The sequence below is a fragment of the Dreissena polymorpha genome, chromosome 4, assembly GCF_020536995.1.
Source record: "Dreissena polymorpha isolate Duluth1 chromosome 4, UMN_Dpol_1.0, whole genome shotgun sequence".
Classification (NCBI taxonomy): domain Eukaryota; kingdom Metazoa; phylum Mollusca; class Bivalvia; order Myida; family Dreissenidae; genus Dreissena; species Dreissena polymorpha.
Window position 1 is genome coordinate 27,514,759 of NC_068358.1, and position 15,228 is coordinate 27,529,986.

Consider the following 15,228-nt stretch of genomic DNA (forward strand, 5'->3'; position numbering starts at 1 on the left):
AAAGACAAATATACAGTATTTTGGTATTGTTAATTATATATATTTGTTATTGTTTTTAATATGCTTATGGCAGTGAAGTGATTTAACATACTATGCACAAGTCTGTTAAACTGTAAAATCTCGTACAGTTCTGTTTTTTTTATTTTCTCAATTTAAAATGTGTGTTGCTTACATTAACTCAAATACCATTATGCCTGATGCCTTGTAATTTTTTAGATATTTTTAAAGGACATCCCTATGTACAGCGTTCTGTGTGCAGGGTGCTTTGTCAACTTGTGGTTCGTTACCACTCCAGAGTCTGGGTCATATCAGTTATCCAATCTTGATGAAACTTGGTCAGAATGTTTATCAGAAAAACATCTAGGCTGAGTTGGATTTGGGGTCATGTGCATCCAAAAAGTAGGTCAACATATCAAATCTTGGAAAAATATTTTTAAAACTCCAGAGTCACATTTATGACTTAATCTTTATGAAACTTAGTCAAAATGTTGAACTTGGCAATATTTAGGCCAATTCTTAATTTGGGTCAGGTTCATCCAAAGTCTAGGTCACCAGGTCAAGTCTTAACCTGTAGTGTCTTTGAACTCAGTTAAGCGCTCAAGAGCAATCATGGTCCTCTTAATTCTTCATTTATTTAGGTTAAAACTCCATTTAATTAAGTTAGGTCACTTTATAAAAAACTTTAAAAAAAAGAATCTTAGACATATTTTCTGTATACTTTATATTGTTTGAGTGTTGCCATTTTGTAGAACATACTTATTTTAATGTAATTAACACTGCAATAATTTTCAAAAAAGTCAGTTTGCGAGGCAGACAGTTTGAACAGTCTCTCTTTCTCTCTCTCTCTTTCTCTCTCTCTCTATATATATAAGTTGCAATCTTAGCTTCTTACATTGTGTAAGAAGACGGTCGTAAGTATTGAAATGTGATATCTGTTTTCTGTCTCAATCTACTGAATAAAAGGCTTCAAAGTAAAGAGGTAAAGTACATTAAGAATGTGAAACAGGAAGTTTTATAACTTGTATCTATTTTTATACTTACAGAATAGCATGTATTTCTTTTGACTATGGGGCACGAATCATCAAAAGTGAAGGGAAGTAAATGTAAGTTTGAAGTGGTGCTTCAACATTAGTTGGCTTTGGTTTCAGATTATAAAACCATCTCTTGCTTAAACTCTCTGATACAATCACTTATACCAGCCTACCAACTGCTCTTTGTTCGATCTAAAGTGATATGACCAGCGTCATAAATGGGTCTTGTACCATATGCGGCAGGTCTGGCGCATCATGTGCAACCACGCAGTCTGGTCAGTAGCTAGCAAGTCTGCTATAAAGTCATGCAAGATTTTTGGGCTAATAAGCAGTCTGGGTAGATCCTTACCAGGCTACATTGCCACTGGCTGCATATGGCATAAGACCATGACGCAGCTCATATGATTTGTGTGTGGTTTGTAAACCTAACCTGACAAACCTTAATCGTTTTTTGGTTTCCAAGTTGAATTTTCAATTGTTTTTAATTTTATGTTAGATTCAGCCATATTCTCAAATTAACTTTTACATTTGAGGAAAGAATATTGAAAAGAGATATGGAAGATTTCTTTCGTAGAAAATCCTTATTAAAGTTGGAAATAACTTGTTTATTGTAAAAAAGTATTAAATTGTCAGACTTACATACCCTTTTGTTGAGATACTAGTGAAAACAAACTTTAAATTTGTTTATATTCCTAAAACTATTTTGTGTTTGGAACATATTATTTGCATTCCTGATGTCATTTTTTGTCTCAATATGGTAAAGGAAAAACAAAAACACTTCAACGTAGGTAATTTATTAAAAATGCCTTCAACCCATGTAATTCGTCTGCTTACACCTCTGTGCAGTCTGCTAGCTTTCTGTTTCCATTAACCAATGCTATATTTTCAAGTAAGAACAATCTGTGTGTTGCCAATATAGAATAGCCAATGTATACACATGTACAGTTTTGTTGTAAACTTTGTATCATTCAAATTGATTTCCATTGATAAGGAAGTTTAATTCTAATTTGATTGAAACTGATTATTATATAATCATATATCATATTATGAACAATAAGATACTGTGCAATTAGTAACATAATTTAGGCTAGTCGGGGACAACATTTTATGCACATGCTTTAAGCCATATTTTTACAGAGTGCGACTTAATTATTCAATATACAGAAAAAATCTTACTCATCTCTTTGGTTTTTAGCAGCAGTGTCATACATTACTTTTCTCAAAAGGATGGGCAAGGTCTATAAAAGTACAACATTTTAAATGGTCAAATCATTGCTGATTTCAAATTGAATCTAATTATTTAGTTCCTGCCATCACATAGCACTTAAATAGGTCTCTTAAAATGTTCCCGGTTTTCCAAGAGCAAGGCTCAAGTATTTAAGTTGTCAACAATGGGTTTTGAAACAAGTTGGGCAGAGTATTTAAGCGTTTGCTTTTATTTTCCAAGTGTGCAATTTGCTTTTATTGTTGACAAACATCAGAATGCAGTTGTTTTTGTGTGTGTTCTAATTCAGCACAAGTAGACAGACCCATTCCCTATGGAAAAATGTATATATTTTTACCAAATGGGACCTATTTTTATGCCCCCAGTAGGTTGGCATATACTTTTAGCAGTTGAACTGTCCGTCAGTCCGTCCGTCTGTCTGTCCGTCAGTCAGTCTGTCCGTCTGAAAGCTTTAAGATTGCCCATAACTTTTGCAATATTGAAGATAGCAACTTGATATTTATCATGCATTTGTATCTAATGGAGCTGCACATTTTGAGTGGTGAAGGTCAAGGTCATCATTCAAGGTCAAAGGTCAAATATATGGCTTAAAAGGTGCGCATTAGGGGGAATTGTGTGTCTGACAAACATATCTCTTGTTTTAAATAAGTGTCAACATTAACTTTATCTCCCATCTAGCTCTATAAGTTTTTTTGACAAAACAACATGATTTTTTCGAATCCAAAACGACCTGACCCCATTTCCACTTTTTCTTTCCTTGGTTGCTCCACAACAATATTTTATTTTATTATGATAACATAGTGAATAAAACAACATAGTTAACCTATGTTATGGTCCGTATGATAAATCAACATTTTAGTATTTTGTTTAAACAAAACCAGAATTCAAATACAGCACGTGATATTTTCTTGATTCATTGCAAATGACTTCAACGTCAAACATAAAATGGGACATTATATGTTCATGAAGTCATGAATATGCCCTTAACTTTGGCGTGTCTTAGTCGATTTAAATAATTTTTTCCATTCAGCACCAAAATAAAATCTATAACAATCAGAAAAAAAAATGAAAATGTGAACATTTGTCATTAAGGAATGTTTTTTCACAACGTGGCATTGGGATACCCTTGCGCTCAGTGTAATTTTCAAGGTATTTAACAACTACACGCTGAACATTGTCAACATCTAGTGCGTGCTTTGGGGCTTCTGCCTAAATTGCAGTGGGTTCTAGGCATGACGCCATGCTGTGACATGTGATACATCAAATTGTTTAGCGCAATTCATCCGATATCATAGAACACTTGAAATGTTGGACGACACACTATTTTTCCACTGAAGTACATACTTCACTGTCTCTTCTTTCCTCTGTTTGTGACAGCTGAGCTTTTATCATCTTGACGAACACCCATCAAATAAAGGTCTTTTGTATTTTTATATCCCACACCACTATAGTGGGGGACATATTGTTTTTGCCCTGTCTGTTGGTTGGTTGGTTGGTTGGTTTGTTTGTTTGTTTGTTTGCGTGAAACTTATGAAAAGTCAAGGTCATCCTTCAAGGTCAAAGGTCAAATATATGGGTCAAAATCGCTTATTTAATGTATACTTTGCAATATTGAAGATAGCAACTTGGCATGCATGTGTATCTCATTGAGCTGCACATTTTGAGTGGTGAAAGGTCAAGGTCATCCTTCAAGGTAAAAGATCAAATATATGGGGACATAGTGTTTCACAAACACATCTTGTTTTTCATGTCACGGACATTCAAAATATGTTCATGCACTTTCTCTACATTCAGTTTATGTGCACAATCGTGTCTGCATCCAGAACCATCAACACAGAACTGTTCAACTTGCCTCACAACTTGCCTCAAATCTTCATCTTCATTCAAAGCCAAATCAATATTGTTACATCCATCATTTTTTTCTTCATCTTCTTCTTGTTCATCAACCTCCTGGCGAGACACATAATCTCAAACCTTCCGTTCGATTAATAAACAGATGCCGTCTACACTCACATCACTTTCAACATCTTCTTTGTCTGCTGACAGATTGTCAAGCTCTTGAGAAGGAAATGGTGTGGTGACTGGGATCTTCCAAAAATGTTGAGAGAGTACACTCTCCAATTCCTATATTAAAACAAAAGTCCCATTAAGGCTAAAATAATATACAAGTTCGCGCATGTCAGACAATGGACGATTCACTTCTGTAAATAAAAAAACCCGGCTTCATTAATAGGCTGACTTTAAAAAGATCACCATTTTGTTGAAAATAAATTATTTTATTGTAATTTTTTATTAATAAACCTTCCTTAAAACATCATTTACCAAAAAATATTTTAACATGATGCCCTTTACTTGTAGATGAACTTGAAGCTTTATTGTTTTATTCAAATCACATATGCTCCATGTGACGGGTTTAAAATTCAATATTCGGTAAATAAATTATTTTCATGTATATAGCTGAAAAAGACAAATAATACAAATACATATAAATGTTTCAGCGATAGGAATTGAACCACTGACACCACAGTGGCAATTTGTTCTGAAGTACGAAATTAGTGTGATATAGTAACAATAATTATTAAATGACAAGAATGACTGGACAACTTCAAAACACTAAATGATGACATTTTCTCATAACAACGTACGTACACCACTATTTGTTGCCTTTTTAGCAATTTTAGTATTTATAAAACAATCTTGACAAAATCATAACAATCTATCATAACAACAATCTTGCAAACTACATGCTTGTAAACTACATACTTGAGCTTTTATGGTTAGTTTGGCATTAACTTAAAGAAAACATTGATTTAAAATATACATAAATAATACAGTTTAATTAGCTCGGCTGTTTTCGGAGAGAAAACCCGAGGTATTGTCATAGCCAGCTCGTCGTCCGCCGTCCGTCATCGAGCGTCCGCCGTGATAAAACCTTCACATTGGCTCTAAAATCAAAGTGCTTCCACCTACAACTTTGAAACTCCATATGTACATGCACCTTGATGAGTTCTACACGCCACACCCATTTTTGGGTTACTAGGTCAAAGGTCAAGGTCACTGTGACCTCTAAAAAAAAAGAAATTCTGACAAGCTTTCATTTATTCAAAACTGCACCCGCAGCCGAGCGTTGGCACCGGTTATGCGGTGCTCGTGTTACACATTACATAACAATCATGTATTTCCATTTGGTAAGCCCAAAGTTTACTTAACACTAATGAGCAAAACTGCAACATTTTGTTTTACTTTGACTTCAGATGGTTCATGTTTTTAAAGCATTTAGAAATTTACATATTTCAAACATACACTTTCATAATACTACGATCATGAACTAACAAATACTTACCTCCATTTCTTCATCCGTCATTATCGGAATAATCACAACAATTCCTAAAATAACTTTTTTGTTAACGAAATACTTAAATTTTTCCCGGGTGAAACAATGACGTCAGTTTAGGCGGGTTTTCCCACAAACTTCATCAATATCATATAGGCAGGTTTTGTCCCTACCCGGGTGTACTTTGTCCAGGGTTTTCCATGGAAATCCATGGAAAATATGAGGCTGGAGTATTCGGACTAAGTTTCCAGCCTTTTCCAGCGTCAATATTTAAAAGAAAAGGGTGGAAAATTGTCCATGGTATGTGGAAATAGCCTGGAATAGTTTCCATGGTTTTCCAGGCTCCCTGGAAGAATTACCATGGAACAATTTCCAGGGTTTTCAAGCCAGCATGGAATAAATACCGTCCGAATACTCCATGTAATCTGGAAAACCATGGATTTATTTCCAGGGTTTTCCAGATTACATGGAGTATTCGTACGGTATTTTTTCCATGCTGGCTGGAAAACCATGGAAAATGTTCCAGGGTTTTTCCATGTTTAATATTCCATGGATGCCTGGTATAACATGAAAAATTGTCCAGCGTTTACCATGGTCACTGAATAGAAAAAGAAATTTCTGGTCTAAAAACAATATTCATGTATTAAATGAATACAATACTCACAGCTTAAGTAAATCATAATTTAAGGTTAGATTAAAACAAATTAAAAAATCAACATAATGCCTTAGTTTCTTCGATGTATTATTTTGTTCACAATTCATCAAAATATAACATCAGATTACAAATTGTGTTACATTTATTTAACAAATTATTCAGATCAAACAAGTGTTGTTTAATACATGCTTACAAAGCCTCTAGGTCCATTATCATAAATCAGGCCCTTACATAACAGAAAAGACGCTACTTTAAAAGTTAAAAAGTATAATGCAACCTTCACAACATGTATTCAAAGTAACAAAATACAAGCAAGTCAAGTAATATACAGTAACAATTCATGAACCCTGTACAAACGATATACAAGAAACAAAATGAAAAATGTAAGTTATTTTAGCTGCTTCATGTATGTCACAATATATGTAGCTGCCCATGAGCACAAGGATACTATTTTTATGTCCCCCACTATAGTAGTGGGGGACATATTGTTTTTGCCCTGTCTGTTGGTTGGTCTGTTGGTTGGTTGGTCTGTTGGTTGGTTGGTTTGCGCCAACTTTAACATTTTGCAATAACTTTTGCTATATTGAATATAGCAACTTGATATTTGGCATGCATGTGTATCTCATGGAGCTGCACATTTTGAGTGGTGAAAGGTCAAGGTCATCCTTCAAGGTCAGAGGTCAAATATAAGTGGCCAAAATCGCTCATTTATGAATACTTTTGCAATATGGAAGATAGCAACTTGATATTTGGCATGCATGTGTATCTCATGGAGCTGCACATTTTGAGTGGTAAAAGGTCAAGGTCAAGGTCGTCCTTCAAGGTCAGAGGTCAAATATATGTGGCCCAAATCGCTTATTTTATAAATACTTTTGCAATATTGAAGATAGCAACTTGATATTTGGCATGCATGTGTAACTTATGAAGCTGCACATTTTGAGGGGTGAAAGGTTAAGGTCATCCTTCAAGGTCAGAGGTCAAATATGTGGCCCAAATCGCTTATTTTATGAAAACTTTTGCAATATTGAAGATAGCAACTTGATATTTGGCAAGCATGTGTAACTTATGGAGCTGCACATTTTGAGTGGTGAAAGGTCAAGGTCATCCTTCCAGGTCAAATATATGGGTCAAAATTGCTCATGTAATGTAACTTCTGCAATATTGAAGCTAGCAATTTTATATTTGACATGCATGTGTATCTCATGGAGCTGCACATTTTGAGTGGTGAAGGGTCAAGGTCAAGGTCATCCTTCAAGGTCAAACGTCATATAGGGGGACATTGTGTTTCACAAACACATCTTGTTCTCAGCAACTTTCACTTTAATGCAATTTAGGTGCTTAATTTCATTAAAATACTTTTATATAATTTTATTGTTCAAAGAAATTCAGAACATAATGCATGTACATGTATTACTTTCCAAGTGACAATTTAAAATATAATTGCAAGTCTAAAACTTGTATAGGCAGCGTAGTAAAATTATAAGTACCCAGGTGGGATAAAATTACAGTTTTTAAAAACTTTTTTGTTAATTAGCTGGGCATCAGTAGGTCGTGGATCTTTTATAGAACTTGTACTGCTGTTATACTGTACGGCTCATGCATGATCTCTGAAAGAAAAACAAAGCAAACAATATTACAAGAAAGTCATAAGTTTTTTACATTCATCTGTAAAAGTAAATGTGCAGCAATCATATGATTGAATATCTATACTTCAATGCTCATTCATATTTTAATCTATTTTAGATATTTCATATCACTGCTTAATTCGGAACATCTGGCTCTTTTGTATTTGAGCGAACATTTACGATCCTAAGTAGTTAGCAATTATTTCTTTTCCATTTACTGAAATTTATTCTCTTAAAGTTTGCAAGCGGGCTTTAATCTTCTTGCAAACAGGCAACCACACAGGAAAACTGAGACTTTCAAGTGAATAAATAGGTGATTTAACTTATATATTTATATGACTCTCTTTTATTTTGAAATTTATATTGTTGTTTTCTTAAATGCCCCAAAACGGGGTACACTAGCATGTATCTGGAAACTCAAACATATATAGGAATTTTATATTCAGATATTGCTATATGAAAGTTATGCTAATTTGCTAATTCATATAAAAATAACCTGTAATTGAAACTAGACCAAAATATTGGATACCAAAAAGACAAAATACTTTCAGGTGGTTAACACTAAATTACTTATATGAGCTCGGGGCATAACAATATTTACCATGAATTTGTGGCCATGTTAGTCCTCTTGGTAAATGCGCCAAAAGAGCCGCTTTGCTGTCTTGGGTTATTTCCCTGCCAAACTCTGCAGTATCTTCCATCAACTGGTCAGCTACAGTTAAAGCATATAATGAAAATGTATACAGAAAATAATTCAAGTATTGTTTTAAATATTTAGTAAAATGGTCTTTAAATAATAACTTACAATGAAGTTAATACATCACAAAGCATAGCATAACAAAATTTGTTGGTATGATTAGTACAAATTTATTATTGCTATAATTAGAATGATGTGTAATTGGTATGAAAATGCACAGTGAAACCTAAAAAACAATGCTATTGGTTTAATTAATTTATTTATAAACATTAACAGCATTAATGAGCATTGAGTTCTCAACATGTACAGCACATAACTCCCTTAGCCTCAGTTCCCTAGCCATGCATTATAAACGTCCGATACTACATTCAAGCTTATTAATATCTTCACATAGGACTTTCTTTATCAAGCTGCAAACTGCACTTAGTGAAAATATGTGTGACAGCTGCTTTTAAACTTCTATATTTGCCATACGTTTACCTAAAATGTCCCATAAAAAAGGTCTACAATGATGACATAAGAAGAATAAATTTAAAGGAATATTTAGGAATAATGAAAAGCACAAACCTTCAGTTGTTGTTCTATTCCTAGACAGACTTCTGAAACACTTGTATGCATCACTTTTTAACAACATTTCATGTCACTTTCCAAATGATATCCATACATTATTATTTTAAGAAATTCTTGTTAATGGAAAAACTCATTAACTCTACTGTTTGTGAAATTACATTAAATTCATTTTAACAACAAGTTTAACCTGCATATTTTCTACAATACGCCTACTCCAGAATTTCAATCTAACAGGTAAACTTTCTGTATTTGAACTCAGCCAATCAGAAAAGGCTGTGATATTTTATAACCAATAGATTAGCCGCAGACATATCTGACTCACACACAGGCTTTTCAGATAGTTTGTTAATTGCAAACCAGCTGTAGTTAAATATTGATTGTGTATACACCTTGAACAGGGTTAAGGAATTTAAACTTGTAGACATTGCTTTGAAAGTTACTACTATTACTTCTACTACTACTACTACTACTTCTGCAAAACTACTACTACTATTACAACAGCCACAACAACAACAACAACAACTACTACTACTACTACTACTACTACTACTACTACTACTACTACTACTACTACTACTACTACTACTACTACTACTACTACTACTTCTACTTCTACTACTACTACTACTACTTCTACTACTACTTCTACTACTACTACTACTACTACTATTACTGCTGCTACTACTACTGCTACTACTACTACTACTGATTCAACTACTACTACTGCTTCAACTAATACTACTGCTACTGCTGCTGCTGCTACTACTCCTGCTGCTGCTGCTGCTGCTACTACTACTACTACTAATACTGCTGCTGCTACTACTACTACAACTCCTGCTGCAGCGACTACTACTACTACTGCTGCTTCTGCTGTTACTACTACTACTACTACTACTACTACTACCACTACTACTACTACTACTACTACTACTACTACTACTACTACTACTACTACTACTACTACTACTACTACTAGTACTTCAACTACTACTGCTACTACTACTGCTACTGATGCTGCTGATGCTGCTACTGCTACTACTGCTGCTACTTCTACTACTACCACTTCTACTACTACTACTCTACTTCTACTATTGCTGCTGCTGCTAATGCTACTTCCTTAACTACTACTACTACTGCTGCTACTAGTATTGTTATTATTATTTATACTACTATTGCTACCATTACTGCTACTATTCCTGTAAATGCTAAAACAACAACACAATAATAACTGCTACTACTGCTACTGTCACTTAAATTTGCACCAATAGTATAATTATCAGTAGTTTAACTGCTTGTACAAGTTATACAACAACCAATTTACTTCTACTCCTACAACATATTCTACTGCCAGCACCAGCATTACTACTTTTACTACTACAACTACTACTATAACTACTACTATTTCTGCCCAAACTATGCACATTGTTTTATGTTTTATTCATATGTTGTGTAAATTGTTGAACTCTGATTTACTTTGAATAAAATGTGTTGCATTTTAATAAGTTATTTTCTCCTCTTATAAAGTCTAAGTTTTTTCCAGGGTCAGCTGAAAATGTTACAGTCTTTTCCATGCTTAAAAAATTCTATGTTCCACTTTCCATGCTATCTGGAAATATTTTCCATGGTTATCCAGCCTAAATCCAGCGTTTTCCATTCCTTTTTCATGCTTTTCCATCCAAGGCTGGAAAATGCTTGGAAAAAAAGTCCACGTTTCATGGACATTTCTAGAACAAAACCCTGGAAACTGTTTCAAATTCCAGGGATTTCCATGGAATTCCATGTTATACCATGGATTTCCAGCCTAAGTTCCATGATTACCCTGGACAATGTACACCCGGGTATGCTGCCCAATACATTATTTTGATGTTTGCCTATTACTATTTTTTTTTAAATAAATTATATTATTACTATTGTATCAACTCTGACTCATCTTCGTTTTGTGTAATATTATGTAATATATGTATATTATCTGCAAAACAATATAACGTTACTGTATATCGTTGATGTCACTTTTTGTATTTTAGAAATTAAAATAAACAAAAGTAAAAGCAAATATGTGTACGGTATATTATATTTACTTTGATACATATATGAACACAATGTCTTGCTAAATCGTACTTCTTATGGAAATAACCCTCTAGAAAATCGCTGTAGTTTTCTTTGACCACTCTTTTTTCAGCATGTGTAGCACATTCTAAGCCTGTAACCCGGTATTCTCGCGAGACTAAAGGAATTATCATTTTCTTCTCAATACAATGTTTACATATCGGATAAAATGATTCAAGACACAGTCATTTTTTATGTGACTTTACTTCAGAATAACATGAAATTGTAAATTTTAACTATAAATCAGAACAATAAACACCACTCTCTGTATTTCTTGTTTATCATTACATCTGTTATTTCTGCAGTAAAATGGTTTAAAAACTATATTAAATCAAACATAAAACAAAGATCTGACATACTATCAGAAGCTGCTATTAATTAAGTTTTTATCAGTTTAAATAAATTGAAATTATGATAAAGAATGAGATAAATAAAACAATTATTTTTAAGCACTGTCAATTAAACAAAATCAATTTTACACTATTAATTCAAATATTTTTAGGAGGTGACCACAAAATAATAAAACAAACGAGTGCTGTTCAATCCCAGATTTTCCCCTATTAATAATCACTTTAAATTATCGGACAGTTTTATAACAATATCTTCTTTTATCAGTGTCTATTTGCGCAGTCCTCGCAATCGTCCTATATATTCAAAAAATCCAATACACCCGTCATGTAGGTGAGGGGCAAGAAGGGTAAATTATAGGTGGGCTCACGACTCACACTTCATAGGTAATGGACAAACATGCATGCATTATAAACATAATTTAAGTATTAAGTATAAAAAAGATTATAATTAGGCCTTATTTAGATTAACTATGATGAAACTATGAAACAATAATTATATTTATCAAATAATTACAAGATTTATTTTAAAAAATTTAACAGAAAACCCCTCTGTCATTTCATATAATTATATGTTATCTTAAAGGTTGGAAATTACCAACATTCATTAATCTACATTCATGCGTTATAAATAATAAATACATGTGATATAAATAATAGCTGTTGATAGTTTGATACCCAAACTCGGAAGCCTGACAACAAACCAAATCAACTTCCCTTATTTCAAATTTCTGGATCATAAAACATGGCCAATGCGCAACTTTATGTTGATTTGGTTACTAATAAACATTACAGGTGTCTTTTGCTTGACGTTTTCAGATTTGTAATATTTATACTCATCAACTTTAAAACATGGGAAATATTGTTAGTCTGCTGTTAGAATAATTATAGTATACAGGAATCTTAATTCAATGGGTATGAAATGTATTGGTTGTGAAATATAATATGTTTATGTAAGTGCGTCTATATTAAATCCAATTGGAGAAATGTTTATGCCATGTTAATCAATACATTAGGAAAAAAAAAACATTTACCCAGTTAACCCTTTTATAATAGAGACTGACTCATGGTGAGCTTTTGTGATCGCCTTTTGTCCGTCGTGCGTTGTGCAGCGTCAACATTTGCCTTGTTAACTCTCTAGAGGCCACATTTATTGTCCAATCTTCATGAAATTTTGTCAGAAGATTGGTCTCAATGATATCTAGGATGAGTTTGAAAATGGTTACGTGTGCTTGAAAAACATGGCTGCCATGGGGCGTGGCATTTTTCCTTAAATGGCTATAGTAAAATCTTGTTAACACTCTAGAGGCCACATTTATTGTCTGATCTTCATGAAACTTGGTCAGAAGATTCATCCCAATAATATCTTGGACTAGTTCGAAAATGATGCCAGTTGGTTGAAAAACATGGGCGCCAGGGGGCGGGGCATTTTTCCTTATATGGCTATAGTAAAACCTTGTTAACACTCTAGAGGCCACATTTATTTTCCGATCTTCATGAAACTTGCTCAGATGATTTGTCCCAATGATATCTTGGATAAGTTCAAAAATGGTAAACTTTGCTTGAAAAACATGGCTGCCAAGGGGCAGGGCATTTTTCCTTATATGGCTATAGTAAAATCTTGTAAACACTCTAGAAGCCACATTTATTGTCCAATCTTCATGAAATTTGGTCAGAAGGTTCATCCCAATAATATCTTGGACGAGTTTAAAAATGATGCCGGTTGGTTGAAAAACATGGCCGCAAGGGGGTGGGGCAATTTTCTGTATATGGCTATAGTAAAACTTTGTAAACACTCTACAGGCCACATTTATTGTCCAATCTTCATGAAATTTGGTCAGAAGATTTGTCTTATTGATATCTTGAATGAGTACAAAAATGGTTACGTTTGCTTGAAAAACATGGCTTCCAAGGGGCGGGGCATTTTTCCTTGTATGGCTATAGGAGGTTTTGGGGATTCCGATAATGACGTCACGTTTGCGCATATTCATATTTTGGCCGTCAAAACTGCGGCCATTCTGCTATTGTTTGCATGTGATGAACCGCATCGTGATAAGGTTACAATCATATTCGAGACCCTTTTGAAGAGCAAAAAATACTCAGAACTTGAAATTCTTTCAGATTAAATTGAATCCTATGAACGAACACAAATAAGGACGAAAACAAACAACAAATTGATTGAATTTATGTAATCAACATATAGAAACTGATTTGAACCTATTTGTCTGTAAAAACTTACCTTGTTACAGATAACCTAAATCCTCTTGATAAATGTAAATGCTTTTATTTAATTGTTCACACCAGTTTTGACACTCTTTGTTTCAACATTTTTAACCCAGTGTTTAATTGCCCCTTTGTTTATCACAAACCGATTATCTCGATATGATCGGATACTGTCCAGACAATTACTAAGAAAACAGTGTGTAATAAACCCAGGGACCTATACTGGTATGACTCTGTATGGGGTCTCTGCATAAACCACATGTGTCTGGTCATTAAACACAATTTATGATACCTCCGTGTCATCTCTAAGCATATTAAGTCAAAAACTTAAAAGTTGCTTTAATAAAATATTTGAACATATTAAAAAAAAATTAGACATTTGTCCGAAATGGATTAACAGCTAGGAACTATTAAGTATATATATTAGCCAGTTTAAACATGACAATAAAGTGTTTAATAACTATACATTTAAAAGATTTTTAAAATTTACTGCTTCACAAGTAACGTATTTAACGGGTGCCTGCAAATGTAAACTCTGCTATAATGTGTAAAGATCGTGCGTTACTGCAGCAGTGTTAGAAACATCATCATGAAAACAAGCAATCGCGTTTGGGCATTATATACGGATATAAAATACTTGCGTAAAATAAATTAAATGTGTAGATTTATGGTATCATAAAATGCTTGATTTGTATCGCTCATCACTAGAGAAGAGTTTTCAATATACATGTACATGCAAAGACAGTCCAATTTGCAAAATATGCAGGTGTTTTTTCAATTGGAATGCTTAAATTATTAATATTTTCATTCAATGTCAACGAAACGAAAATTCATTCAATGTAAAGGAAAATTCAAACTACATTATAAGATTGAAATGTATTGAGCTATTTAAGGGCTTTGTTTTATGACTGATTCAATACACCCCTTACACTCAACTTCAATCTCTGATGAAAAATAACACTATCGCATCCACACCACTTATAATAATAATATTATTAAAATTATTATATGTTTTATAATTTTTGAAATATCATTTATTAAAGCCTAACTTAAAAAAGAATACGGGTATTTATAGTTTTGTTTTGTGAAATTGCAAGTATTAAGTCTTCCGACGACTTTTACTCTGATACAATATAAAAGGCCGCGATAGAGAAGTTGACGGCCAATCTATTTTTAGTAACGGAAAACCCCTCTTGTGACGTCACACAAAAACCTCCTATATACATGTATGGCTATAGTAAAATCTTGTTAACACTCTAGAGGCCACATATATAGTCCGATCTTCATGAAACTCGGTCAGAAGATTCATCCCAATAATATCTTGGATGAGTTAAAAAATGATGCCGGTTGGTTGAAAAACATGGCCACCAGGGGGCGGGGCATTTTTCCTTATATGGCTATAGTAAAACCTTGTT

At 33.5% G+C, this 15,228-nt stretch overlaps 1 protein-coding gene across 3 annotated transcripts in view; it reads left to right on the plus strand.

Annotated features, from left to right (window-relative positions):
- Positions 1-15,228, plus strand: part of LOC127876354 (uncharacterized) — a 48,099-nt gene that overhangs the window by 1,445 nt on the left and 31,426 nt on the right. The window contains exon 2 of one of the 3 annotated variants that reach the window (XM_052421464.1): positions 1,044-1,103. The exons of the other annotated variants lie outside the window; for them this stretch is intronic. Coding sequence (XP_052277424.1) covers positions 1,067-1,103 — 37 coding nt within the window. The 5' untranslated portion in view covers positions 1,044-1,066. The remainder of the gene's footprint in view (positions 1-1,043; positions 1,104-15,228) is intronic. 3 annotated transcript variants of the gene reach the window in all.